Source organism: Lepidochelys kempii, chromosome 11, assembly GCF_965140265.1.
Source record: "Lepidochelys kempii isolate rLepKem1 chromosome 11, rLepKem1.hap2, whole genome shotgun sequence".
Classification (NCBI taxonomy): domain Eukaryota; kingdom Metazoa; phylum Chordata; order Testudines; family Cheloniidae; genus Lepidochelys; species Lepidochelys kempii.
In genome coordinates, this window is record NC_133266.1 from 225319 (window position 1) to 252050 (window position 26732).

The 26732-nt window shown below is 46.6% G+C and overlaps 1 protein-coding gene across 1 annotated transcript in view; it reads right to left on the bottom strand.

Annotated features, from left to right (window-relative positions):
• Positions 1–26732, bottom strand: part of LOC140895349 (unconventional myosin-X-like) — a 275404-nt gene that overhangs the window by 204086 nt on the left and 44586 nt on the right. Inside the window, exons 2-3 of the mRNA XM_073304794.1 lie at positions 24948–25046; positions 8614–8772 (exon numbers count right to left, since the gene is read on the bottom strand). Of these exons, the coding sequence (XP_073160895.1) occupies positions 8614–8772; positions 24948–25046 (258 nt within the window). The remainder of the gene's footprint in view (positions 1–8613; positions 8773–24947; positions 25047–26732) is intronic.

A 26732-nucleotide genomic window follows, 5' to 3' on the forward strand; every position in this document is an offset into this window, starting at 1 on the left:
GAGAGAGAGAGAATTTGCAGTCTCCTTCAAATCCCAATATAGACAGGCGACTTTCTAGAAACCAGGTAACTTAATTGACCATTTACTGGAATACAAGATGAATACAGTGTTGTTGCCTTAGTAACAGTTGCTAGGCAACACATTTGGAGATTCACATTTTACTGTCACACTCTGAAGAGCTTTGGGCACAGGTAAAGCACAGTGAGCCCCTTTCAATCTCTTTTCCTTAAACCCTAAAGGGGTCTTCTCAAAAGCATGGTCACCCCATCCTGCACCCCTTGTCCTGTATGTGGGTCACTCCTGGAAACTCCTTGGTTGGAGGTGCACCAGAGAACTCTGTCCCACAGGGTTTAAAAGGAAATTCAGAAACCGTATCTATGTGACAGGGGCTTTGTGTAGTCCTCTTGGAGAGGGGCCAGAGCCAGCCAACAACAGACATTACTGAACAGTAAGGGGGCAGAGTCTGGCAATAGTTGCTCTTTCTTGGTTCTTTTCAATGATGGATCATATTTGCCCAAGTTACTCGAGATACTTGGGCCACAACCTATATTCACCATTCAGAAAGGATGGGTTACTCACCTGGTCGTAATTTGAACTATTCAAGATTTATTTTCCCTATGGTTAGTGCACTTCAGGTTACATATCTGCTCCATGCACCTAGGACTAGAGATTTTTCCCTAGCCGTGCCTGTGGGCCCACGCAAACACCCCCACTTTTCTTGGACTCCACATCAAAGAAATAAATGGGGCTGCCAGATAGCCACCATCTTAGTTATTTTTCCACCCCTAACTCCCAGTAGAGGAAAACCAGACAGTGAGGAAGGAAGGCAGGTAGTGGCACATAGGGACAACACATCAAAAACCTCAAACTACTACAAGCTGAGCAACCCAGCCTTCTCTGAGTGACTGTCCCTATGTGTAGTTCACTTCAGGTGATTCACCAGCCGCGTCTTTATAAGGAGGTGGGGGCTGGAGTCCTATGACACAACAGATTGCAGAACCGCCCTGCCCAGTGAAGGTGTGACTGGAACTCCAAATTGCTGCTCTATAGAAGTCAGCAACAGGGAAATAGGGATTTCTCAAAGGGAAATGATCAGTGCTGCCTGAAGTCTAGTCAAATGAGTTTTCATGCTGCCCTCAAAGGAGATGTTAATCTCATAGCAGAGTTGGATGCACCCTGAGATCCATTTCACAGAATCCTAGAACTGTAAGGGACCTTAGAGGTCATCTACTCCAGTCCCCTGCACTCAAGGCAGGACTAAGGATTATCTAGACAGCCTTTGGGAGGAAATGGCCTCTCCCCTTGCATATGTTCCATGAATGAGGCAAAGAGTCTAGGGGCCTTTCAAAAGGATTTCATTTTTACCAAGTAACCTGCAAGAGCCCTCTGCATGTCCAGTGAGTGCCACCTCTCCACTGCTAGAATGAGGTTTAGGGTAAAACATTGGAAGAGGGATCCTTTGGTTGATGTGCAAGTCTGACACCACCTTAGGGATAAATTTAGAATGTAACCTCATAGATATCCTATCCTTGTGGAAAACTGTATGGGGGAGGGTCAGCCACAAGCATCCTTAGCTCCCCAATTCTTCTGACCGACATAAGAGTGACCAAAAATGCTACCTTCACAGAAAGATGTAGTAGAGAGTGGGATGCTTGGGGCTCAAATGGAAACTTAGTGAGAACTGATAAAACAAAGTTCAAATCCTGGAGTGGTACCAGTTTTGCCAACACAGAGAAGACTTAAATCATGCCCTTCAGGAACTGGGCCATGAGTGGGTGTGAAAACACAGAGTAGTTGTCTACGGGGGGATGAAACACACTGACAGCCATTAGGTGTACTCCGAGGGAGCTAACAGATAGCACCCAGGATTTTAAGGACAAAAGGCAGTCCAATACATCTGGAATCTTAGCCTGTAAAGGGGAAATTCCTTGTTGGTTACACCAAAACATAAACATAAACCCATTCCACTTTGCTTCATAATATTTCTTGGTCATAGGTGCCAACTCTGTGGGTGGAGCACCAACGGGGAAAAATTGGTGGGTGCTCTTCACCCACCATCAGCTCCCCGCCCTGCCCCCCCACAGCAGCTCACCTCCCCTGAGTGCACCGCGGCCCCGCTTCTCCCCCTAGCTCCCAGAGCTTGCCGCCACAAAACAGCTGTTTCACGGCAGCAAGCAATGGGAGGGAGGGGAAACAAGGAGGAACGCAGCACACTCGGAGAAGAGGTGGGGCCAGGGCCGGGATTTGGGGAAGGAGTCCAGTAGGAGCAGAGAGGGGGCGGAGACTTTGGGGAAGGGGTTGGAATGGGGGCAGGGCAGGGGTGGATTCAGGGTGGGGTGGCATTGAGCACCCACCGGCGCCGGGAAAAGTTAGCACCTATGTTCTTGGTAGCTTTCTTTCTACTGCTGATCAGGATGCCCTTGACATTAATCGAACAGGCCCTATCTAACTTGACATCCATCCAAGTACCATGCCCGCAGGTGAAGAGAGCAGAGCAGCAAACAGAGGGAGTTTGCCAGGGATCTGTCCGAGAGGAGGTATGCTAAGTGCTGCATTGGGGGGCTGTGTTGGTGAGTATCAGAGTGTCTGTTGCGGGGACAGTTGGACAGTTTGACCATGTGCTTGATTGTTTTAAAAGTGTGAATTGGGAGTGCTTTGTTCCAGGTGAGCCTTGAGTGGGCCTGACTGTTATAAAAAGCCAGTCAGCTGAGAACCAGCTGAGCAGCAAACAGCAGAGAGACTAACAGAGGGAGTTTGTCTGGGGAGAGCCCACTGAGGCTTACATCTTGCCAGTTTCTCTGAGTAGTTACTACAACTCCTGAGGAAGCTCGAAGAAGGAAGGTAATATGGATGGTGAGCGTTCAGCTCTTGTGACCTGCACTGGATGTGCCACGTTTGTCTTTCTTCCACAGGACAGAAATGACTTTGTCTGTACAAAGTGCAAGCTGGTCTCCATATTGGAAGAGAAGGTTCATGGTCTGGAGCAACAGGTATCGACCCTGCGTTGCATAAGAGAAAGATTTCCTGGACTGACGTCAGGATACGCTTCTACAGACACAACATTCTGACGATTCAGAGCAGGCTGTGCAGTGGGGACAGGACGACAGTGAAGAAATTTGGCAGCATGTGACCTCCAGAAGAAGAAAGGGGAGTGTCCATGTACCAGCAACGCAGATACAGGTAAGCAACCGTTTTCATGTTCTCTCCACAGGTACTAATGCGGAGAGTGGACTAGATGATACATCTGAGGGAAGGGAGCAGAAGGAGACTCCGCCGATTGGAAGGCATGAGATGCACTGTCCTAGGGATCGGGGTTCCACGACCAGCGCTCCCAAGAGAAGGAGGCGGGTGGTGGTGGTCAGGGACTCCCTCCTCAGAGGGACTGAGTCATCTATCTGCTGCCCTGACCGGAAAAACCGAGAAGTCTGCTGCTTATCAGGAGCTAGGATTCACGATGTGATGGAGAGACTGCTGAAACTCATCAAGCCCTTGGATCGCTACCCCTTCCTGCTTCTCCATGTGGGCACCAATGATACTGCCAAGAATGACCTTGAGCGGATCACTGCAGACTACGTGGCTCTGGGAAGAAGAATAAAGGAGTTTGAGGCGCAAGTGGTTTTCTTGTCCATCCTCCCTGTGGAAGGAAAAGGCCTGGGTAGAGACCGTCGAATCGTGGAAGTCAATGAGTGGCTACGCAGGTGGTGTTGGAGAAAAGGCTTTGGATTCTCTGACCATGGGATGGTGTTCCAAGAAGGAGGAGTGCTAGGCAGAGACGGGCTCCACCTAACGAAGAGAGGGAAGAGCATCTTAGCAAGCAGGCTGGCTAACCTAGTGAGGAGGGCTTTAAACTAGGTTCACCGGGGGAAGGAGACCAAAGCCCTGACGTAAGTGGGGAAGTGGGATACCGGGAGGAAGCACGAGCAGGAGCACGCGAGAGGGCAGGGCTCCTGCCTCATACTGAGAAAGAGGGATGATCAGCAAGTTATCTCAAGTGCCTATACACAAATGCAAGAAGCCTGGGAAACAAGCAGGGAGAACTGGAAGTCCTGGCACAGTCAAGGAATTATGATGTGATTGGAATAACAGAGACTTGGTGGGATAACTCACATGACTGGAGTATTGTCATGGATGGATGTAAACTGTTCAGGAAGGACAGGCAGGGCAGAAAAGGTAGGGGAGTTGCACTGTATGTAAGGGAGCAGTATGACTGCTCAGAGCTCAAGTATGAAACTGCAGAAAAACCTGAGAGTCTCTAGATTAAGTTTAGAAGCGTGAGCAACAAGGGTAATGGCGTGGTGGGAGTCTGCTATAGACCACCGGACCAGGGGGATGAGGTGGACGAGGCTTTCTCCCGGCAACTCACGGAAGTTACTTGATCGCAAGCCCTGGTTCTCATGGGAGACTTCAATTACCCTGATATCTGCTGGGAAAGCAATACAGCGGTGCACAGAAAATCCAGGAAGTTTTTGGAAAATGTAGGGGACAATTTCCTGGTGCAAGTGTTGGAGGAAACAACTAGGGGCAGAGCTCTTCTTGACCTGCTGCTCACAAACTGGGAAGAATTCGTAGGGGAAGCAAAAGTGGATGGGAACCTGGGAGGCAGCGACCATGAGATGGTCGAGGTCAGGATCCTGACACAAGGAAGAAAGGAGAGCAGCAGAATACGGACCCTGGACTTCAGAAAAGCAGACTTTGACTCCCTCAGGGAACTGATGGGCAGGATCCCCTGGGAGAATAACATGAGGGGGAAAGGAGTCCAGGAAAGCTGGCTGTATTTTAAAGAATCCTTATCGAGGTTACAGGGACAAACGACCCCGATGTGTAGAAAGAATAGTAAATAGGACAGGCGACCAGCTTGGCTTAACAGTGAAATCTTTGCTGATCTTAAACAAAAAAAGAAGCTTACAAAAAGTGGAAGATTGGACAAATGACCAGGGAAAAGTATAAAAATATTGCTCGGGCATGCAGGAATGAAATCAGGAAGGCCAAATCAACTTGGAGTTGCAGCTAGCAAGAGATGTCAAGAGTAACAAAAAGGGTTTCTTCAGGTATGTTAGCAACAAGAAGAAAGTCAAGGAAAGCGTGGGCCCCTTGCTGAAGGAGGGAGGCAACCTAGTGACAGAGGATGTGGAAAAAGCTAATGTACTCTATGCTTTTTTTGCCTCTGTCTTAACAAACAAGGTCAGCTCCCAGACTACTGCACTGGGCAGCACAGCATGGGGAGGAGGTGACCAGCCCTCTGTGGAGAAAAGTGGTTCGGGACTATTTAGAAAAGCTGGACGATCACAAGTCCATGGGGCCGGATGCGCTGCATCCGAGTGCGCTAAAGAAGCTGGCGGATGTGATTGCAGAGCCATTGCCATTATCTTTGAAAACTCATGGCGATTGGGGGAGGTCCCGGTCAACTGGAAAAAGGCTAATGTAGTGCCCATCTTTTAAAAAGGGAAGGAGGAGGATCCTGGGAACTACAGGCCAGTCAGCCTCACCTCAGTCCCTGGAAAAATCATGGAGCAGGTCCTCAAGGAAACAATTCTGAAGCACTTAGAGGAGAGGAAAGTGATCAGGAACAGTCAGCATGGATTCACCAAGGGCAAGTCATGCCTGACTAATCTAATTGCCTTCTATGACGAGATAACTGGCTCTGTGGATGAGGGGAAGGCACTGGACGGGTTGTTCCTTGACTTTAGCAAAGCTTTTCACACAGTCTCCCACAGTATTCTTGCCAGCAAGTTAAGGAAGTATGGGCTGGATGAATGGACTATAAGGTGCATAGAAAGTTGGCTAGATTGTCGGGCTCAACGGGTAGTGATCAATGGCTCCATGTCTAGTTGGCAGCTGGTATCAGGATGGGATGGCAGCTGGTATCAGGATGGCAGCTGGTAGGAGTGCCCCAAGGGTCGGTCCTGGGGCTGGTTTTGTTCAATACCTTCATAAATGATCTGGAGGATGGTGTGGATTGCACCCTCAGCAAGTTTGCAGATGACACTAAACTGGGAGGAGAGGTAGACACGCTGGAGGGTAGGGATAGGATACAGAGGGCCCCAGACAAATGAGAGGATTGGGCCAAAAGAAATCTGAGGAGGTTCAACAAGGACAAGTGCAGAGTCCTGCACTTAGGACCAAAGAATCCCATGCACTGTTACAGACTAGGGACCGAATGGCTAAGCAGCAGTTCGGCAGAAAAGGACCTAGGGGTTACAGTGGATGAGAAGAGTGATATGAGTCAACAGTGTGCCCTTGCTGCCAAGAAGACCAATGGCATTTTGGGATGTATATGTAGGGGCATTGCCAGCAGATCGAGGAACGCGATTGTTCCCCTCTATTCAACATTGGTGAGGCCTCATCTGGAGTACTGTGTCCAGTTTTGGACCCCACAGTACAAGAAGGATGTGGAAAAATTGGAAAGCATCCAGCGGAGGGCAACAAAAATGATTAGGGGACTGGAACACATGACTTATGAGGAGAGGCTGAGGGAACTGGGATTGTTTAGTCTGTAGAAGAGAAGAATGGGGGGGATTTGATAGCTGCTTTCAACGACCTGAAACGGGGTTCCAAAGAGGATGGCTCTAGACTGTTCCCAGTGGTACCAGATGACAGAACAAGGAGTAATGGTCTCAAGTTGCAGTGGGGGAGGTTTAGGTTGGATATTAGGAAAAACTTTTTCACTAGGAGGGTGGTGAAGCACTGCAATGGGTTACCTCTGGAGGTGGTGAAATCTCCTTCCTTAGAAGTTTTTAAGGTCAGGCTTGACAAATCCCTGGCTGGGATGATTTAGTTGGGGATTGGTCCTGCTTTGAGCAGGGGGTTGGACTAGATGACCTCCTGAGGTCCCTTCCAACCCTGATATTCTATGATTCTACCTTCGAGATATCGGTGCCAGCTGGGGTCCCAGTGTCAGGAAATGAGGCCTGGAGAAGAGTGATTACTCCAGGTCCAGGAGCAACAGAAGGTCTTCCAGAGCTGAGAAGTGAACCAGAGAAGATGGAGACATCTCCACAGCTCAGATCACTGAAGTGTGCACTGGTTCCAGCGGCACTGATGTGGGATTTGGTGCTGAAGAAGCAGTCCCAGTACCAGAGGGTGCTGCAATTTTGGCCTTCAAAGAAGTCCTGGTCCAGTCCTTCCTAGTACCGGACAGTCCCACTTTGGAGAATGAAGCTCCTAATGACTTGTGATGGGATGGGGACTCCTGCCTCTTGTTAGAGGGCTTGAACAGGGAACCTTCCCTCTTGTTCTTTTGGAGCCCTTCCCCATCTGCCCTGGCTCTGATCTCCAGAGTCTCTCGGAGCCAGAGGTGGGGTAAAGGTCTTGAAGCCGCCCAGAACCAAAGAAGAAGAGGAGCCACTCCTACCTTCTTCAGGATGATGTATGGGGGCGGGGAGTCTCCCCAGTCAGTTGTTGTTCCCGCTTTCGTGGTTTCTTCTATGAGGGAATTTCAGAGCCAAAACTCCCTGGACTGCACAATTCTATTTGGGAAGGACCTGCAGATACTGCAGCTGGAAAGGATGTGCGCGTCCCCCAGGCAGTACAGACAAGCATAGTGGTAGTCTGTGACTGGAAAGAGCTTGTGGCATGCATCGCAACTCACTCCCCGCAACCGTTGGCAGGTCAAGCTGGAAGGCGTGCAGCAACACCTTCCCTTCCACAAGAGGGGTTCCAAATAAAGAACCGAACCGCTAAGCCAGGTGTAGTCAACAGACAGATCGTGAGCCAAATCTGGACTGCCAAACGCTTTTGAATGGATCCCAAAATCTATTTACTTACTTATTATTGTTGATTTTTTTATTATTTTCTTCTCTGGAGTCTGAACCTTGACAAAAAATAATAGACTATCCCTGCCCTAAGCTATCGCTTAACTAACCTTACTATAGAGCTAGCTAATTAAGAATTTTTTAAAAACGTTAAAAAAAAATATGTATAGAAAAGCTGAAGTCAGCACAAGCACTGAAGCTCCACCTTAGAACACGAGTGGTAAGAAGGAACGAAGATGGCAGTCCGGCAGCCCCCTTTCTTCCTTTGGTGCAAAGTATGAGTAGTGGACTGGATAGATGTGCAGACCACATGGACACTGATAAGGGAAAATCTCCAGTCCTTAGTGCATGGAGTACATATGCAACATGAAGTGCACTACACAAAGGCACAATCACTTGGAGAACCACTACACACCTTCTAATCCTTACTGGCCATTTGATCAACCTATAACCTCTGCCCAACTGTATTCAGATCAGCAAGAGCTGGGGACTCGGGGGACACAAGGAATATAATGTCATAAACTCAGAAGCACAGAAGAGAAACAGCCCTGCAAAACCATCCCAAAGCCCAGAACGGAATATCCACGGACAGGGACTTTTCTTCCTTACCAAAAGGAGGGTAAGCCCCTCTTTTGAAGCAGGGGAATTACAGGAGCTTAAGGCTTGTGGGCGGGGGGAGCAAGAGAAACCTAGGATTCAATGTACATGCAGAGGAGAGGGAATTCCCTCTTTATCCACTGGGAACAGTCTCTGTAGCTCAGGGGACATTGTTCAAATCAATATTCTATATGTAAGTTGGCAGCTCCAGAAGATAAACAGAGGGCATCAGCCACCATGGACGTCACCCAGCTTAGACACTTACATATATGCTGTCCTGTTGGTAGCGCTGATGCAGGTTGAGCAGGATAGCAGCCTCATGCAGGTCTCCCAGCATGGACATGTCTTCCACCCCCTCCACACTAGTCTGGTGCATTGGCAAGACCTTCTCCCTGGATAAGGAAGCCTGTGGGTAGCAGAATACCTGGAGAGAAAGGGAAAAGGGACCAGTAACAACTGAGAAGAGAATCACTGACCAAAGCTTTACCCCATGGCACTTATTAATGATCAGAGGTGGAACATGACACAGTGTGGATATCTGGTGTTTGGGTTTATTTGCACAGTTTCCTACACTCCTGTCCTATCTGGATGAGCCCTCTGGAGAGAACACTGAGAGCATACAGACTTCCTCCCTCCAGATTTGTTCTCTCCACCTTCAGAACTGCCTGGGAGAAGCTGGAGAGTGCCCGGAGCAGGGACTCACAGAGCAAAAAGCTGTCACCCTGAGAGTTGAAAAAGGTAACATGGAGCCCACATCTGGGGGAGATGCCTAGATACCATGATGATGAGTGTGGAATAAGAACCTAAGAAGAAGAGAATAGATTCGTACATGTGCACTTGGTGTATGTTTCAGAATGTATTTCCATCCTTACCCTGCACGCTCACAGAGACCTGAACTACCCCTCTGAAGAGACTGAAAAGCAGAAGCCAGACCAAAAAGACATGCTCTTCTCCTTTTATTTTAAAGATCATGCTTTATAAGCAAATCTCTTGTTGTGTGTTTGCACATGATTTTTGAAGTCACAATGGCTGTCCATTCTTCTCAGCTCTGAGGCATACCCTCTTCTCTCTGTCCCTATAGCTAAAAACCTTGTCCAAGTTGCATTGGCCTGTTTTGCTGACACATCATAGTGCAGGCTCTCTCCCAGATAAACTACTTAAACTGGAGTTAGAGCTGTAAGTACACACCAGTAACTTGAGTCCAAAGGGAATGAAGCTGAGGCCCACCCTGGCATATTCTGAACATGCAGCCAGTTGGCCTCACTGCCCCTCCTCTCCAGGGTGGATACGAATTGATTTTTTTTTTAAATAAAATTTAAAAATCTGACATTTTTATTTAAATCAGATATTTTTTAAAACTTATTGATAATTAAAATTGAAATTGACCACTTATGTTAAAGCCTAAATGTATTATAATCTATAACAATCATTTAAATTAAATACAAAAAATAACACCAAGTTGTATGTTTGCTTCCAAGTTTTAAAGAAAGTCAAACCACTGAAATGGTGGAAGTCACTGGCAAAGCACTTAGAGTCAGAATTTGTTAAAGCACTAAACCAGGTTTTAAACACCAGTAGCCTCTTGTATAGGTGCAGAGAGAATATTTTCTTCATTTCAGTTTATTCAACTAGTTCAGTTCAATGACGACTTCATTCAAAGTAAAGAAACCAATTGGAAATGATAAAAGCAGGAAATCTTGTTTTCCTCTTCCAATCGATCAAGGAAAACTAGATGTGAGAGGATAAGATCTACTCATTCTAAACTCTTGAAAGACAGAGACCAGAAACTACCAGCTGAATTCATTAGCTACAGATAATACTTCCTTTGCTTAATAAATCAGTTAGTTTTAAATGCAAACTGTAATAGGTTTTTCATATGTATCCAGTACGTTTAAAGTTGTTTATTTTTTTAAAATGCTGTTTTGCATTTTTAATTGAATTTCCATCCAAATAGAACTTGACACAAATCAGAAGTAAACAATTAATCTAGTAAATAAGAAATGCACCACTCACCATTTTCTAACCTAAAACATGTCAGAATAGAGAATGAATACATGTAAGTTAAACTTCACAATTGCCTAAATAAACGTATATCAACAAGTGTAGCCTCCAGCTTAGCAAAAAGCAGCAGCAAATTTAGTATAGCTTCTATATTGAGTTGCCAACCAACATGATTTAATAATTACCAACTAACAAGAATCAACCTTACTTTAGAAAAAATAACTAAAATGTACAAATGAAAACAATTAAAATTGATTATTTAAATCATGATTAAAATCAGTGATTTAAATTTTACATTTGATTTAACTCACTCCATGCTGCTCCTCTCATAAATCCCTGTACCCCTTTAAGCTTGCAAATACTATGGAGCCCTGGCTGGGACACAGAGCAGGGGAAAGGAGGCAAGATAAAAAGGTATCGGCGTGATCTCTTCTCACACCTACCTCACCATCACCCACATGCCTCAACACCCCAGGGACCCATGTTTATTCCCCCACACACACTGATCCTCACCTGTTCTTGTCAACTGCTGGAAATGGCCCACCTTGATTATCACTACAAAAGGTGTTTCCCCCCCGCTCTCCTGCAGGTAATAGCTCACCTTACCTGATCACTCTCGTTACAGTGGGTATGGTAACACCCACTGTTTCATGTCCTCTGTGTATATAAAATTTCCCCACTGTATTTTCCACTGCATGCATCCGATGAAGTGAGCTGTAACTCACGAAAGCTTATGCTCATATAAATTGGTTAGTCTCTAAGGTGCCACAAGTCCTCCTTTTCTTTTTGCGGATACAGATTAACAGGGCTGCTACTCTGAAACCTGTCATCCATTCCAGTGGCCAGGATGAGCAATCGCAGGAGACCCCCTGCAGCCCACTGCATGTGTGAGAAGGGAGGCTCTAGGCATGAATGTCCTGAGAGATGTCTGACCCTTGCCAGCCCTGATAGCAGATCCTAAATAGATACAGATTATGGGAAAGTGAATGTGACGGCCAATCAGGAAGCAGAATTGTTATTCACTGATAAAAGTTTAAAAAGAAAAAAAAACAACAACCTAGAAAGCGACTAAGAGGAAAACTCTTCAGACAATCAGCTGTCAGTAAAATTATTTTTATAGTGCCCAAGAACAAACTTAGTTCTTCACATAGCCCAGTAGAAAGTCAAAGTCCGCGACACAAAACTCTTGCTTCAGGTCTAATATTACCTGTGACACTATGAGATGGTCACAAACAATAAGGAGGAAGAGATGAAGGAGCATTAAAAATCACTCAGTGACTCAGTATGAGCATTAGCCTTCAGAAGAAAACAAAATATCCATAAATCTGAACATTGCTGAGATTGCTGCATGTAACAGAAAGGTCAGGTTAGGGAGGTTTTGCTTTGTTTGCTTCTTGTAGGCAAATGTTAGAAGGGATGATTTAAAGGATGACATCATGGATTTTAGGGAGGGGTAACCAGAAAGGACTATGTCATCTAGTCTGACCTCCTGCGTAGAACAGGCACAGAATTTCACCCAGGAACTGCTGCAGCAAGTCCACGATCTTGTGGTTGAACAAGAGTCTCTCCCTTAGAAAAACATCCAGGCTTGATTTCAAATAACGGAGAATCTACAACCTTCCTTGGTAATCTCGTCCAATGGCTAATTCCCTCATTTAAAAATATGCACCTTATTTCCAGTTTGAATTTGTCGAGGTTCAAATTCCACCCATTGGCTCTTGTTCTGCCTGTTTGTTAAAGAATTACCTCCATTACCAGAAATGTTCTCCCCGTGTAAGTATTTATACATGGAGTAAATCACCATCTCTTAAACTTCTCTTTGTCGAGCTAAATAGACTGAGCTCCTTTAGCCTATCACCATACAGCAGAGTTTCCAATTCTTGTAGCGTGTTTCTGAAGCCTTTCTAATTGTTCAACGTCCTTCCTGAAGGGTGGACACTGCAACTGGACACAATCCAGCAGTCATCTCACTGATGCTGTCTAGACCAGGAGTTCTCAAACTGGGAGTCGGGACCCCTCAGGAGGTCAAGAGGTTATTACATGGGGGGGGGTCACAAGCTGTCAGCCTCCCCCCCAAAATCCTGCTTTGCCTCCAGCATGTATAATGGTGTTAAATATATAAAAAAGTGTTTTTAATTTATAGGGGGGGGTCACACTCAGAGGTTTGCTATGTGAAAGGGGTCACCAGTACAAAAGTTTGAGAGCCACTGGTCTAGACATATATGAAAGACATATATGGTCCCACACATACCACTACTGTGACTTTGAAGAGTGCAAACAGCCTAACACTGATCACTAACACAGGAGAAACCCTTCAGAGATGGTGACAGCATTTCAGTGATCTTTTGACCGCACCGTTCACCATCACAGATAAGGCATTAAGAAGAGTAGTGAGTCAGCCAACATGGACACAGTCCTCTCCTTTGGCAAAGTCAGCACTGCAATCGGGGTGAAGAACTGTAGGGCCCCAAGATCTGACAGTATTTCTGCAAAATATTCAAGTATGGAGGTGAGATCCTGCAAAGGCAACTGCATGTACTATTTCTCAATATATGGAGTACTGAAGACATACCACAAGACTTCAAAGACGTCACTATATAAAAGAGGAAAGGTGAAAAGTCCGATTGCGGTAACTATCGAGGTATCCCATTACTCTCTATCGCTGGAAAGGTTTTGACTAGAGTACTCCTTGTTTGTCTGCTACGCAACATTGCTAATCGCGTGCTACCGGAGTTGCAATACGGTTGTAAGCCAACACACGGAGCAGCAGACATGTGTGACGCTCTGTACCTTGGGGAAACACCCTACACCCCCATGTTCATCCTTATAATATGACTGTGTGGCATCCAATGCAAAGTGTGTCATGTCGAGTGTCTTCGGAAGGCTCATGATGCACTGAGCATTGTTGTTACAGTAATCAGGTTTCAGAGTAACAGCCGTGTTAGTCGGTATTCGCAAAAAGAAAAGGAGTACTTGTTGCACCTTAGAGACTAACCAATTTATTTGAGCATAAGCTTTCGTGAGCTACAGCTCACTTCATCGGATGCATACTGTGGAAACTGCAGAAGACATTATATACACAGAGACCATGAAACAATACCTCCTCCCACCCCACTCTCCTGCTGGTAATAGCTTATCTAAAAGTGATCACTCTCCTTACAATGTGTATGATAATCAAGGTGGGCCATTTCCAGCATAAATCCAGGTTTTCTCACTCCCCACCCCCATACACACACAAACTCACTCTCCTGCTAGTAATAGCTCATCCAAACTGACCACTCTCCTTACAATGTGTATGATAATCAAGGTGGGCCATTTCCAGCATAAATCCAAGTTTAACCAGAACGTCGGGGGGGGGGGGGGGGGGGATAGGAAAAAACAAGGGGAAATAGCCACTCCCAGTCTCTATTTAAGCCTAAATTAATAGTATCCAATTTGCAAATGAATTCCAATTCAGCAGTTTCTCGCTGGAGTCTGCTCTCACAAATCTTGGGAGACAGGCCAGTCCTTGCCTACAGACAGCCCCGCAACCTGAAGCAAATACTCACCAACAACCACATACCACACAACAGAACCACTAACCCAGGAACCTATCCTTGCAACAAAGCCTGTTGCCAACTGTGCCCGCATATCTATTCAGGGGACACCATCACAGGGCCTAATAACATCAGCCACACTATCAGAGGCTCGTTCACCTGCACATCCACCAATGTGATATATGCCATCATGTGCCAGCAATGCCCCTCTGCCATGTACATTGGTCAAACTGGACGGTCTCTACGTAAAAGAATAAATGGACACAAATCAGATGTCAAGAATTATAACATTCATAAACCAGTCGGAGAACACTTCAATCTCTCTGGTCACACAATTACAGACATGAAGGTCGCTATCTTAAAACAAAAAAACTTCAAATCCAGACTCCAGCGAGAAACTGCTGAATTGGAATTCATTTGCAAATTGGATACTATTAATTTAGGCTTAAATAGAGACTGGGAGTGGCTAAGTCATTATGCAAGGTAGCCTATTTCCTCTTGTTTTTTCCTCCCCCGCCCCCCCCCGACGTTCTGGTTAAACTTGGATTTATGCTGGAAATGGCCCACCTTGATTATCATACACATTGTAAGGAGAGTGATCACTTTAGATAAGCTATTACCAGCAGGAGAGTGGGGTGGGAGGAGGTATTGTTTCATGGTCTCTGTGTATATAATGTCTTCTACAGTTTCCACAGTATGCATCCGATGAAGTGAGCTGTAGCTCACGAAAGCTTATGCTCAAATAAATTGGTTAGTCTCTAAGGTGCCACAAGTACTCCTTTTCTTGTTACAGTAATGTTATAGGTTATAATTTCATGTATGTCGTTACGAGGCTGAAACTGTATCCTCATGGCTTAAAATAAGCCCAGGCAAAAATGCTCCAAGAGCAGAGAGGCAGTTCACAATTCATCAGGGCAGTATGGGACAAACCCAGCTCCACCTCACAAGAACAAAGGACGCTGGCCTAGGCAGCAACAAAAGGATCTATCTGTTGGACTCTCAAGTGAGTCACCTCCCCTTCCTTTGTCCAGTTTGGGACTTCAATGAGATAATGCTCACCTGACTCTGAAGTGGGGGGGGGGCAAAGCCAAGAGGGAAGAAAGAACATAATAAAAGGGAGAGACTTTGCCACGCTCTTCCTCTCTCTTCCACCTACATCTACAGACACCACCACCAAGCGACTGAAGTGCAGATCAAAGGGGAGAGCCTGGCTGAAGGGCAACCAGCCAGCCTGTGGTGAGAAGCATGTAACTTTGTAAGGGCACTGAAAGTGTTAAGATCAACTTAGAATGCGTTTTGCTTTTATTTCACGTGACTAAACCTGACTTCTTGTGCTTTGACTTATAATCACTTAAAATTTATCTTTATAGTTAAATAATCTGTTTATTCTACCTGAAGCAGTGCGTTTGGTTTGAAGTGTGTCAGAGACTTTCCTTGGGATAACAAGCCTGGTACATATCAATTTCTTTGTGAAATTGACAAACTCATAGAAGCTGGCAGGTCCAGCAGACATAACGGGACACTGGAAGAGGGAGGTTCCTAGAGTTGTGTCTGGGACTGGGGGTATTGGCTAGCGTCATTCGGTTGCACAATCCAAGGAGCAGCTGACATGCCATCGGCCGTGGGTGACCAGCCCGGGAGTGGGGGTTCTCACAGCAGAGCAGGGTCAGGCTGGCTCCCAGAGTCGAGGAGTGGAGGGACCTCGCGGATCACTGGTCCAGACATCACCCGAAGGGAACATCACAGCATGATATTTGTAGCCCATTAGATGTAGGAGAAATGCAGAGAACAGCAACATGACCTTTACACGGTCTTTATTGACTGAGCTTTATTGACACTGTCAGTAGACCTGGGCTTTGACAATTATAACCTAAGTTTGGTTGTCCAGAAAAATTCACTAACATTCTGAGGCAATTTCATGATGGAATGCTTGGATGAGCCTGCGTAGATGGCGTTCTGTCTGACCCATTTACTATTACTAAAGGTATTACGCAGGGTTGCATAATTGGTGCACTCTTGTTTAATCTCTTCTATGCAGCTATGCTTACTGATGCTACAAGAGACCTGAATGCTGGTATAAGGATACTTTTCCAATCCTCTGGAAAATTATTGACTCTGAACAGGCTGCTATCTTCCAGGAAGGTCTTCACAGCAACTGTTCATGAGATACTGTAAGCTGATTACTGTGCTCTAGAGGCACGTACTCTAGAAGATACACAATTGATTATGGACAGATTCACAGTGTCTGCAGAAAGGTACTAGCGGACAAGCAATCTGAAAAAGACAGAGGTCATGTATCAACCTGCACCAGGGAGACCCTACATGAACCAAAAGTCACCGTTAGCAACACACAGCTGAATGCTGTTATGGACTTCAGCTATTTTGGTAGTATATTGTTGAATGATGTTACCATAGACAAGGAGCTGACAAGTCTTATCAACAAAGCCAGTTCATCATTTGGCAGACTATCAAGCAGAGTCTGGCAGCAACATTGTATTAAGCTTCAAAACCAAGTTAAAAAAAGTCTATAAAGCAGTTATGCTGTCCAACTTGCTGTATGAGTGTGAGGGTATGTCTACACTACGAAATTAGGTCGAATTTATAGAAGTCGGTTTTTTTGAAATCGGTTTTATATATTCGAGTGTGTGTGTCCCCACAGAAAATGCTCTAAGTGCATTAAGTGCATTAACTCGGCGGAGCGCTTCCACAGTACCGAGGCAAGCGTCGACTTCTGGAGCGTTGCACTGTGGGTAGCTATCCCACAGTTCCCGCAGTCTCCGCTGCCCATTGGAATTCTGGGTTGATATCCCAATGCCTGATGGGGCTAAAACATTGTCGAGGGTGGTTCTGGGTACATATCGTCAGGACCCCGTTCCCACCCTCCCTCCCCCCGTGAAAGCAAGGGCAGACAATCATTTCGCGCCTTTTTTGTCTGCTGCCAGCCAAAGATGTAAAGGATCGATGGAGTGGGTCAGAACAAGAAATAGACCAGATTTGTTTTGGACTCATTTTCCTCCTCCCCTGTCTAGATCACACTGCAGTCAGTCACAGAGAAGGCGCAGCGAGGTTAATCTAGCCATGTATCAATCAGAGGCCAGGCTAACCTCCTTGTTCCAATAACAACGATAACTTTGGTGCACCATTTCTTATTGGAACCCTCCGTGCAGTCCTGCCTGAAATACTCCTTGATGTACAGGCACACCCTTTGTTGATTTTAGCTCCCTGAAGCCAACCCTGTAAGCCGTGTCGTCAGTCGCCCCTCCCTCCGTCAGAGCAACGGCAGACAATCGTTCCGCGCCTTCTTTCTGTGCGGACGCCATACCAAGGCAAGCATCCGCTGAGCTCATTTTGGCAATTAGGAGCACATCAACCACCACACGCATTATCCAGCAGTATATGCAGCACCAGAACATGGCAACGCGATACCGGGCGAGGAGGCGACGTCAGCGCGGTCCCGTGAGTGATCAGGACATGGACACAGATTTCTCTGAAAGCATGGGCCCTGCCAATGCATGCATCATGGTGCTAATGGGGCAGGTTCATGCGGTGGAACGCCGATTCTGGGCTCGGGAAACAAGCACAGACTGGTGGGACCGCATAGTGTTGCAGGTCTGGGACGATTCCCAGTGGCTGCGAAACTTTCGCATGCGTAAGGGCACTTTCATGGAACTTTGTGACTTGCTTTCCCCTGCCCTGAAGCGCATGAATACCAGGATGAGAGCAGCCCTCACAGTTGAGAAGTGAGTGGCGATAGCCCTGTGGAAGCTTGCAACGCCAGACAGCTACCGGTCAGTTGGGAATCAATTTGGAGTGGGCAAATCTACTGTGGGGGCTGCTGTGATGCAAGTAGCCCACGCAATCAAAGATCTGCTGATATCAAGGGTAGTGACCCTGGGAAATGTGCAGGTCATAGTGGATGGCTTTGCTGCAATGGGATTCCCTAACTGTGGTGGGGCTATAGACGGAACCCATATCCCTATCTTGGCACCGGAGCACCAAGCCGCCGAGTACATAAACCGCAAGGGGTACTTTTCGATAGTGCTGCAAGCTCTGGTGGATCACAAGGGACGTTTCACCAACATCAACGTGGGATGGCCGGGAAAGGTGCATGACGCTCGCATCTTCAGGAACTCTGGTCTGTTTCAAAAGCTGCAGGAAGGGACTTTCTTCCCAGACCAGAAAATAACTGTTGGGGATGTTGAAATGCCTATATGTATCCTTGGGGACCCAGCCTACCCCTTAATGCCATGGCTCATGAAGCCGTACACAGGCAGCCTGGACAGTAGTCAGGAGCTGTTCAACTACAGGCTGAGCAAGTGCAGAATGGTGGTAGAATGTGCATTTGGACGTTTAAAGGCGCGCTGGCGCAGTTTACTGACTCGCTTAGACCTCAGCGAAACCAATATTCCCACTGTTATTACTGCTTGCTGTGTGCTCCACAATATCTGTGAGAGTAAGGGGGAGACGTTTATGGCGGGGTGGGAGACTGAGGCAAATCGTCTGGCTGCTGGTTACGCGCAGCCAGACACCAGGGCGGTTAGAAGAGCACAGGAGGGCGCGGTACGCATCAGAGAAGCTTTGAAAACCAGTTTCATGACTGGCCAGGCTACAGTGTGAAAGTTCTGTTTGTTTCTCCTTGTTGAAACCCCCCGCCCCTTGGTTCACTCTACTTCCCTGTAAGCTAACCACCCTCCCCTCCTCCCTTTAATCACCGCTTGCAGAGGCAATAAAGTCATTGCTGCTTCACAGTCATGCATTCGTTATTCATTCATCACACAAATAGGGGGATGACTACCAAGGTATCCCAGGAGGGGTGGTGGAGGAGGGAAGGAAAATGCCACACAGCACTTTAAGCACAGCACTTTAAAAGTTTACAACTTTAAAATTTATTGAATGACAGCCTTCTTTTTTTTGGGCAATCCTCTGTTGTGGAGTGGCTGGTTGGCCGGAGGCCCCCCCACCGCGTTCTTGGGCGTCTGGGTGTGGAGGCTATGGAACTTGGGGAGGAGGGCGGTTGGTTACAGAGGGGCAGCAGTGGCAGTCTGTGCTCCAGCTGCCTTTGCTGCAGCTCAACCATACACTGGAGCATTCTGGTTTGGTCCTGCAGCAGCCTCAGCATTGAATCCTGCCTCCTCTCATCACGCTGCCGCCACATTTGAGCTTCAGCCCTGTCTTCAGCCCGCCACTTACTCTCTTCAGCCCTCCACCTCTCCTCCCGGTCATTTTGTGCTTTCCTGCACTCTGACATTATTTGCCTCCACGCATTCGTCTGTGCTCTGTCAGTGTGGGAGGACAGCATTAGCTCGGAGAACATTTCATCTCGAGTGCGTTTTTTTTTCTTTCTAAGCTTCACTAGCCTCTGGGAAGGAGAAGATCCTGTGATCATTGAAACACATCCAGCTGGTGGAGAAAAAAAAAGGGACAGCGGTATTTAAAAAGACACATTTTATAAAACAGTCGCTACACTCTTTCAGGGTAAACCTTGCTGTTAACATTACATACATAGCACATGTGCTTTCGTTACAAGGTCGCATTTTGCCTCCTCCCACCGCGTGACTACCCCCTCAACCCGCCCCCCTCCCCGTGGCTAACAGCGGGGAACATTTCTGTTCAGCCACAGGCAAACAGCCCAGCAGGAATGGGCTATACTGAGTGTCCCTGAAGAAAAGCACCCTATTTCAACCAGGTGACCATGAATTATATCTCACTCTCCTGAGGATAACACAGAGAGAGAAAGAACGGATTTTGGTTGAATGCCAGCAAACATACACTGCAATGCTTTGTTCTACAGTGATTCCCGAGTATGTGTTACTGGCCTGGAGTGATAAAAGTGTCCTACCATGAAGGACGAAATGAGGCTGCCCTCCCCAGAAACCTTTTGCAAAGGCTTTAGGACTACATCTAGGAGAACCGCAAATGCCAGGGCAAAGTAATCCTTTCACATGCTTGCTTTTAAACCATGTATAGCATTTTAAAAGGTACACTCACCAGAGGTCCCTTCTCCGCCTGCTGGGTCCAGGAGGCAGCCTTGGGTGGGTTCGGGGGGTACTGGCTCCAGGTCTAGGGTGAGAAACAGTTCCTGGCTGTCGGGAAAACCGGTTTCTCCGCTTGCTTGCTGTGAGCTATCTACAACCTCCTCCTCATCATCATCTTCTTCGTCCCCAAAACCTGCTTCCGTATTGCCTCCATCTCCATTGAAGGAGTCAAACAACACGGCTGGGGTAGTGGTGGCTGAACCCCCTAAAATGGCATGCAGCTCATCATAGAAGCGGCATGTTTGGGGCTCTGACCCAGAGCGGCTGTTCGCCTCTCTGGTTTTCTGGTAGGCTTGCCTCAGCTCCTTCAGTTTCACGCGGCACTGCTTCGGGTCCCTGTTATGGCCTCTGTCCTTCATGCCCTGGGAGATTTTCACAAAGGTTTTGGCATTTCGAAAACTGGAACGGAGTTCTGATAGCACGGATTCCTCTCCCCAAACAGCGATCAGATCCCGTACCTCCCGTTCGGTCCATGCTGGAGCTCTTTTGCGATTCTGGGACTCCATCATGGTCACCTGTGCTGATGAGCTCTGCATAGTCACCTGCAGCTTGCCATGCTGGCCAAACAGGAAATGAGATTCAAAAGTTTGCGGTTCTTTTCCTGTCTACCTGGCCAGTGCATCTGAGTTGAGAGTGCTGTCCAGAGCGGTCAGAATGGAGCACTCTGGGATAGCTCCCGGAGGCCAATACCATCGAATTGTGTCCACAGTACCCCAAATTCGAGCTGGGAACGTCGATTTAAGCGCTAATCCACTTGTCAGGGGTGGAGTAAGGAAATCGATTTTAAGAGCCCTTTAAGTCGAAATAAAGGGCTTCACTGTGTGGACGGGTGCAGGTTTAAATCGATTTAACGCTGCTAAATTCGACCTAAAGTCCTAGTGTAGACCAGGGCTGAGACTTGGACCTACTATAGGCATCACATTAAGCTTCCAGATAAGTTCCGTTTACAACATCTGCATGGCATACTCTGCATGAAGTGGCAAAATAAAGCTATCAGTAACGAGGTTCTGGAACGTAGATACCCCACAGGATTGAAGCCATGTTTATCGCATCACAGTTACACTGGGCTGGTCATGTGTCGAGGATGGATGACACCAGAATGGCCAAAGCAGTTGCCATATGGTGAGCTGAAAGTGAGCAACTGCATATGAGGCGGCCAGAAGAAACGCTTCAAGGATACGCTGAAGCATAACTTAAAATAGTGCAACAGTGACATTGACAGCTGGAAGTTGTCAGCACCAGACAGATCATGCTGGCAAGCAATAGTCAACAATGGGGTTACCCAATTCAAGATTAACTACCATATGGATCTTGAGGCACAGAGGCTGAGTCATAAACAGCAGCAGACTCAGCAGGCACAGATTGTAATCTCTTCCTCCGCATTATGCACGTCACGTGGAAAGGACTGCCACTTGCACTCTGGTCTTTTTAGCCACAACTGTACTCACAACATGTCATCTTTGGTCATGAAGGACAACAAGAAGAAACAATGCAGAGGTAACACCTCTGAGGTTGAGGTCAGATGACCTAATGGTACCTTCTGGCCTTAAAACCTATTGGAGGCAGGAACCCACCTCTCTACTCCTACTCAATATTCTCCTATGTATACATCCAAGGACCACATTAGCCATATAAGCCACAGCATCACCCTGGGAGCCTTTGGTTATCTACTGAAACCCCTGATGGGTTGTTTTGTTTTTGTTTTTTTTCCAGAGGTGGTGAATGGATTTTGGGAGGGCTTTCCAAACATAGGGGCAGCATGTAAGTCAGCACACAGTAGAAAAGGGAGAGGAAATGAAGATGCAATGGCCAGGAAAACTCATTGACTGCAGCATTGCCTGGGAAGCTGGACTCTTCACATGGTAAAATCAGGTGATTTTCATTAATGAGATGGGGAGACAAGCTGACAGTGAGCCATGCTTAGAGAGTCTTATGTAAAAACAGTCCACAAGTCTGCACAGGTGACAATTAGAGAGCAGAGCACCACGGAAGCAACATTGCAGGGACACAAATGACCTAACTAATGCCCTCGCAGGCAGGGTCCCAAGCAATAGAATCACAGGGTTAGAAGGAACCGCAAAGGTCATCTAGTCTAACCCCTGCAATACACCTCCAGGCCAATACACAGTAATCAGGTTAAAAAAACAGGTGGCCACAACCTATATTAAAAACACCCGAAAGCAACCTGGGCCTGCAAGAAGGGCTATTGAGTGAACGGAAGAGGAGGGAATCAGGTACCTACAGTATGCCCCCATGGGATTTTGGTTTCAGAGATGGGCTCTGCTTCGGTTGCTCGGGTCCCACACAACTAACACAGCCAGGACTTTTCAAAACCTTTGCCATGATTTTCACAACTTGTGACCTTGCTAGTCTTGTCCCCATGGTCCCTCATGACCTTTCCCAAAATGTGCCTTGACAATCCTCCATCCCTAACTACAGAATACAGCGCTGCTAGGTGTGCGGTATTTGGAAGACAGTGTTGCATGATGTGAAACTGAAATATGTTGGTGTGATGGATTCCAGTCTTTGAGAGGTAAGTCAGGCATCTCATAGCAGCTTAAAGGGACACAATAAATTTGAAATCTAGTCAATTTCAAAAAATAAGTGAAAGTAGTTTCAAATATTTAAATCCACACATACATCACCACCCTCAACCAATTTGGTTTTACAGTTACATTTTCCTGTTTTTTAAAACTGTTTTTCTCCCCCCAGTTGCTGTGAGACACCCCCACACAAACAATTGGGGGAACTGGATAACAGCCTATACAGCAGAATCAGTTTCAGAGTAACAGCCCTGTTAGTCTGTATTTACAAAAAGAAAAGGAGGACTTGTGGCACCTTAGAGACTAACCAATTTATTTGAGCATAAGCTTTCGTGAGCTACAGCTCACTTCATCGGATGCATCAAAGCTTATGCTCAAATAAATTGATTAGTCTCTAAGGTGCCACAAGTACTCCTTTTCTTTTAGCAGAATCAGTGAGAGTGATTACACACAAAGTCAGCTATAAGAGAGAGAGCGCGAGTGAGTGAACGCACTTCTAACCTCTGTCAGTTGCAGTGATCTCAGGTGTGACAACAGCAGCAGGGGAACATTTTTCAGACACAAGTGTGATACTGAAGTCTACCATTTTCATTTAACATAAGGAAATCATCTAAGACCAGGAGATTTTGACACGTAGCTTTTCTCAGCTGTAACACCAGCCAGAGCCTCATTCAGGCCCAATGCTACCAGCACTCCCAGCTATCTTTGAGACACCACTGACTTCCTGAGGAAACTACAATCCATCGGTGATCTTCCTGAAAACACCATCCTAGCCACTATGGATGTAGAAGCCCTCTACGCCAACATTCCACACAAAGATGGACGACCCCAAGCCGTCAAGAACACTATCCCCGATAATGTCATGGCAAACTTGGTGGCTGAACTTTGTGACTTTGTCTTCACCCAAAACTATTTCACATTTGGGGACAATGTATACCTTCAAATCAGCAACACTGCTATGGGTACCTGCATGGCCCCACAGTATGCCAACATTTTTATGGCTGACTTAGAACAACGCTTCCTCAGCTCTCGTCCCCTAATGCCCCTACTCTACTTGCGCTACATTGATGACATCTTCATCATCTGGACCCATGGAAAAGAAGCCCTTGAGGAATTCCACCATGATTTCAACAATTTCCATCCCACCATCAACCTCAGCCTGGACCAGTCTACACAATAGATCCACTTCCTAGACGCTACAGTGCTAATAAGCGATGGTCACATAAACACCACCCTATACCGGAAGCCTACTGACCACTATACTTACCTACATGCCTCCAGCTTTCACCCAGATCACACCACACGATCCATTGTCTACAGCCAAGCTCTACGATATAACTGCATTTGCTCCAACCCCTCAGACAGAGACATACACCTACAAGATCTCTATCAAGCATTCTTACAACTACAATACCCACCTGCTGAAGTAAAGAAACAGATTGACAGAGCCAGAAAAGTACCCAGAAGTCACCTACTACAGGACAGGCCCAACAAAGAAAATAACAGAACGCCACTAGCCGTCACCTTCAGCCCCCAACTAAAACCTCTCCAACGCATCATCAAGGCTCTACAACCTATCCTGAAGGACGACCCATCATTCTCACAGATCTTGGGAGACAGGCCAGTCCTTGCTTACAGACAGCCCCCCAACCTGAAGCAAATACTCACCAGCAACCACACAACAGAACCACTAACCCATGAACCTATCCTTGCAACAAAGCCCATTGCCAACTGTGTCCACATATCTATTCAGGGGACACCATCATAGGGCCTAATAACATCAGCCACACTATCAGAGGCTCGTTCACCTGCACATCCACCAATGCGATCTATGCCATCATATGCCAGCAATGCCCCTCTGCCATGTACATGGCCAAACTGGACAGTCTCTATGTAAAAGAATAAATGGACACAAATCAGACGTCAAGAATTATAACATTCAAAACCCAGTCGGAGAACACGTCAATCTCTTTGGTCACTCAATTACAGACCTAAAAGTGGCAATACTTCAACAAAAAAACTTCAAAACCAGACTCCAACGAGAGACTGCTGAATTGGAATTAATTTGCAAACTGGATACAATTAACTTAGGCTTGAATAGAGACTGGGAGTGGATGGGTCATTACACAAAGTAAAACTATATCCCCATGTTTATTCCCCCACCCCACCCCCCACTGTTCCTCAGACGTTCTTGTCAACTGCTGGAAATGGCCCACCTTGATTATCACTACAAAAGGTTTTTTCTCTCTCCTGCTGGTAATAGCTCGCCTTACCTGATCACTCTGGTTACAGTGTATATGGTAACACCCATTGTTTCATGTTCTCTATGTATATAAATCTCCCCACTGTATTTTCCACTCAATGCATCCGATGAAGTGAGCTGTAGCTCACGGAAGCTTATGCTCAAATAAATTTGTTAGTCTCTAAGGTGCCACAAGTACTCCTTTTCTTTTTATTCAAACCTTGATTTCCAATTATACTCACCTCTCCATAATCTGTTGTGAAGAGCACAAACCCATCATTGCATGCGCCAACAGTACACGGCTGCAGCTGATCTTGCTCCCGTAGCCACACCCGGGTGCCCTGCAATTAAATACTGCCCATTAGAAACACCACAAGATTCAATTCACTTTCCACTGTACCTTGCACCAGCTGCTCCCACATTTGTGTGTGAGCACTCAAAAGGGACACCCATCCGTAGCTTCACAAAGGAACTACTGCACCGCTTTCCATGTGCAAGGTCACAGCTCTGTGTGTGTCACAGACAGAGGTCACAGTTCTATCTCCCCTTGAGATGGAAGGTGGACCCACTCCTCCTTCTCTTCTCAGCATCCAAGCAGGGCACGGGGAGAAGAATGACCATAATAAGGTAACTATAAAGAGCATTACAGCATGGCTGCCTTCATGAGACACTTACCAGAGCTTGTCTGAGTGTGATCAGTGAAGTGAAAGGTGGAAAAGCATTTGACACACTGCTAAGTCAAGATAGAAAGATCTAGGCTATTACTTTTGAAATGTGGCATCTGATTCTGAAATCCCAATTTGAGACACATGAGGTGTTCAGCACCTCTGAAAACTAGGCCTAGGTCAGGCACCCAAAATCAGAAGCCACTTTGAAAATCTTGGCTTTAGCTCCTTTTAAATCTTCCCTCACAAGCAGGAGTTCTCCAACAAGCTCAGTGATGCACTGGACCTATATTCCGAGGTAAGGCCTCCTGATTCCTATAGATAATGATGCTGAATACATTACAGCACATTGAAAGGTATGCTGCACATTCAAAGACAGTAGAACCTCAAGAGTTACGAACACTTCGGGAATGGAGGTTGTTCGTAACTCTAAATGTTCGTAACTCTGAACAAAACATTACGGTTGCTCTTTCAAAAGTTCACAGCTGAACACTGACTTAATACAGCTTTGAAACTTTACTATGCAGAAGAAAAATGCTGCTTTCCTTTTTTGTTTTCTTTAGTAGTTTACATTTAACACAGCACTATACTGTATTTGCTTGTTTTGTTTGTCTCTGCAGCTGCCTGATTGCAGCTTCCGGTTCCAAATGAGGTGTGTGGTTGACTGGCCAGTTCGTAACACTGAGGTTCTACTGTAAATTCTAAATAGGGGAAGCATATGGGGTAGGGGAAGGTGGTTACTGAATTAACCATGAACCTGAATAGTCAGCACCTTATTATCTGTTATTTGTGTTTAAATTAAATTAAATTAGTAAGTCTCAGACTTTTCCATGCCATGTATCTCTCTAGCATTCCATCACACTGCCCTCTAGGCCCAGGACATGCTTCCCTCCCCAATAACAGATCACACTACTATCTAGGTCCATGACACTCCTGCCACCCCATCCTATCACATTGCCCTTGGTCTGGGATGCTCTCCTCACCGTCCTTATCCTCATCTACCAGGTGACCTCTCCCCGCTCCTATGAAAAACAAAAGCTATACAAAGCTATGTTGAGAATGTTGCTGTAGTTAGGCGGTATGGCCTCCCTTCAAGCCAGGGGGAGGAACCACCCTCCCTGCCCAAGTGGGTGGAGCCAGGACTGCCTCTCTCCTCCCACCGGAAGTACGCCACTAGAACAGTAAGTATAAAGGGTGGGGCAGACACACAGAGGGAGACAGACAGATCCTGCTCGCTCCCAGCCAATGACCCTGCTGCTGAGCCCAGCGATGCCCTGCCCACCAGGGAACTTACTGCTGCCACGGACCTGCCAGGACTGCCCTGGGCCACCTACCCAGAGGAGGCCAACGACGCCCTGCTAA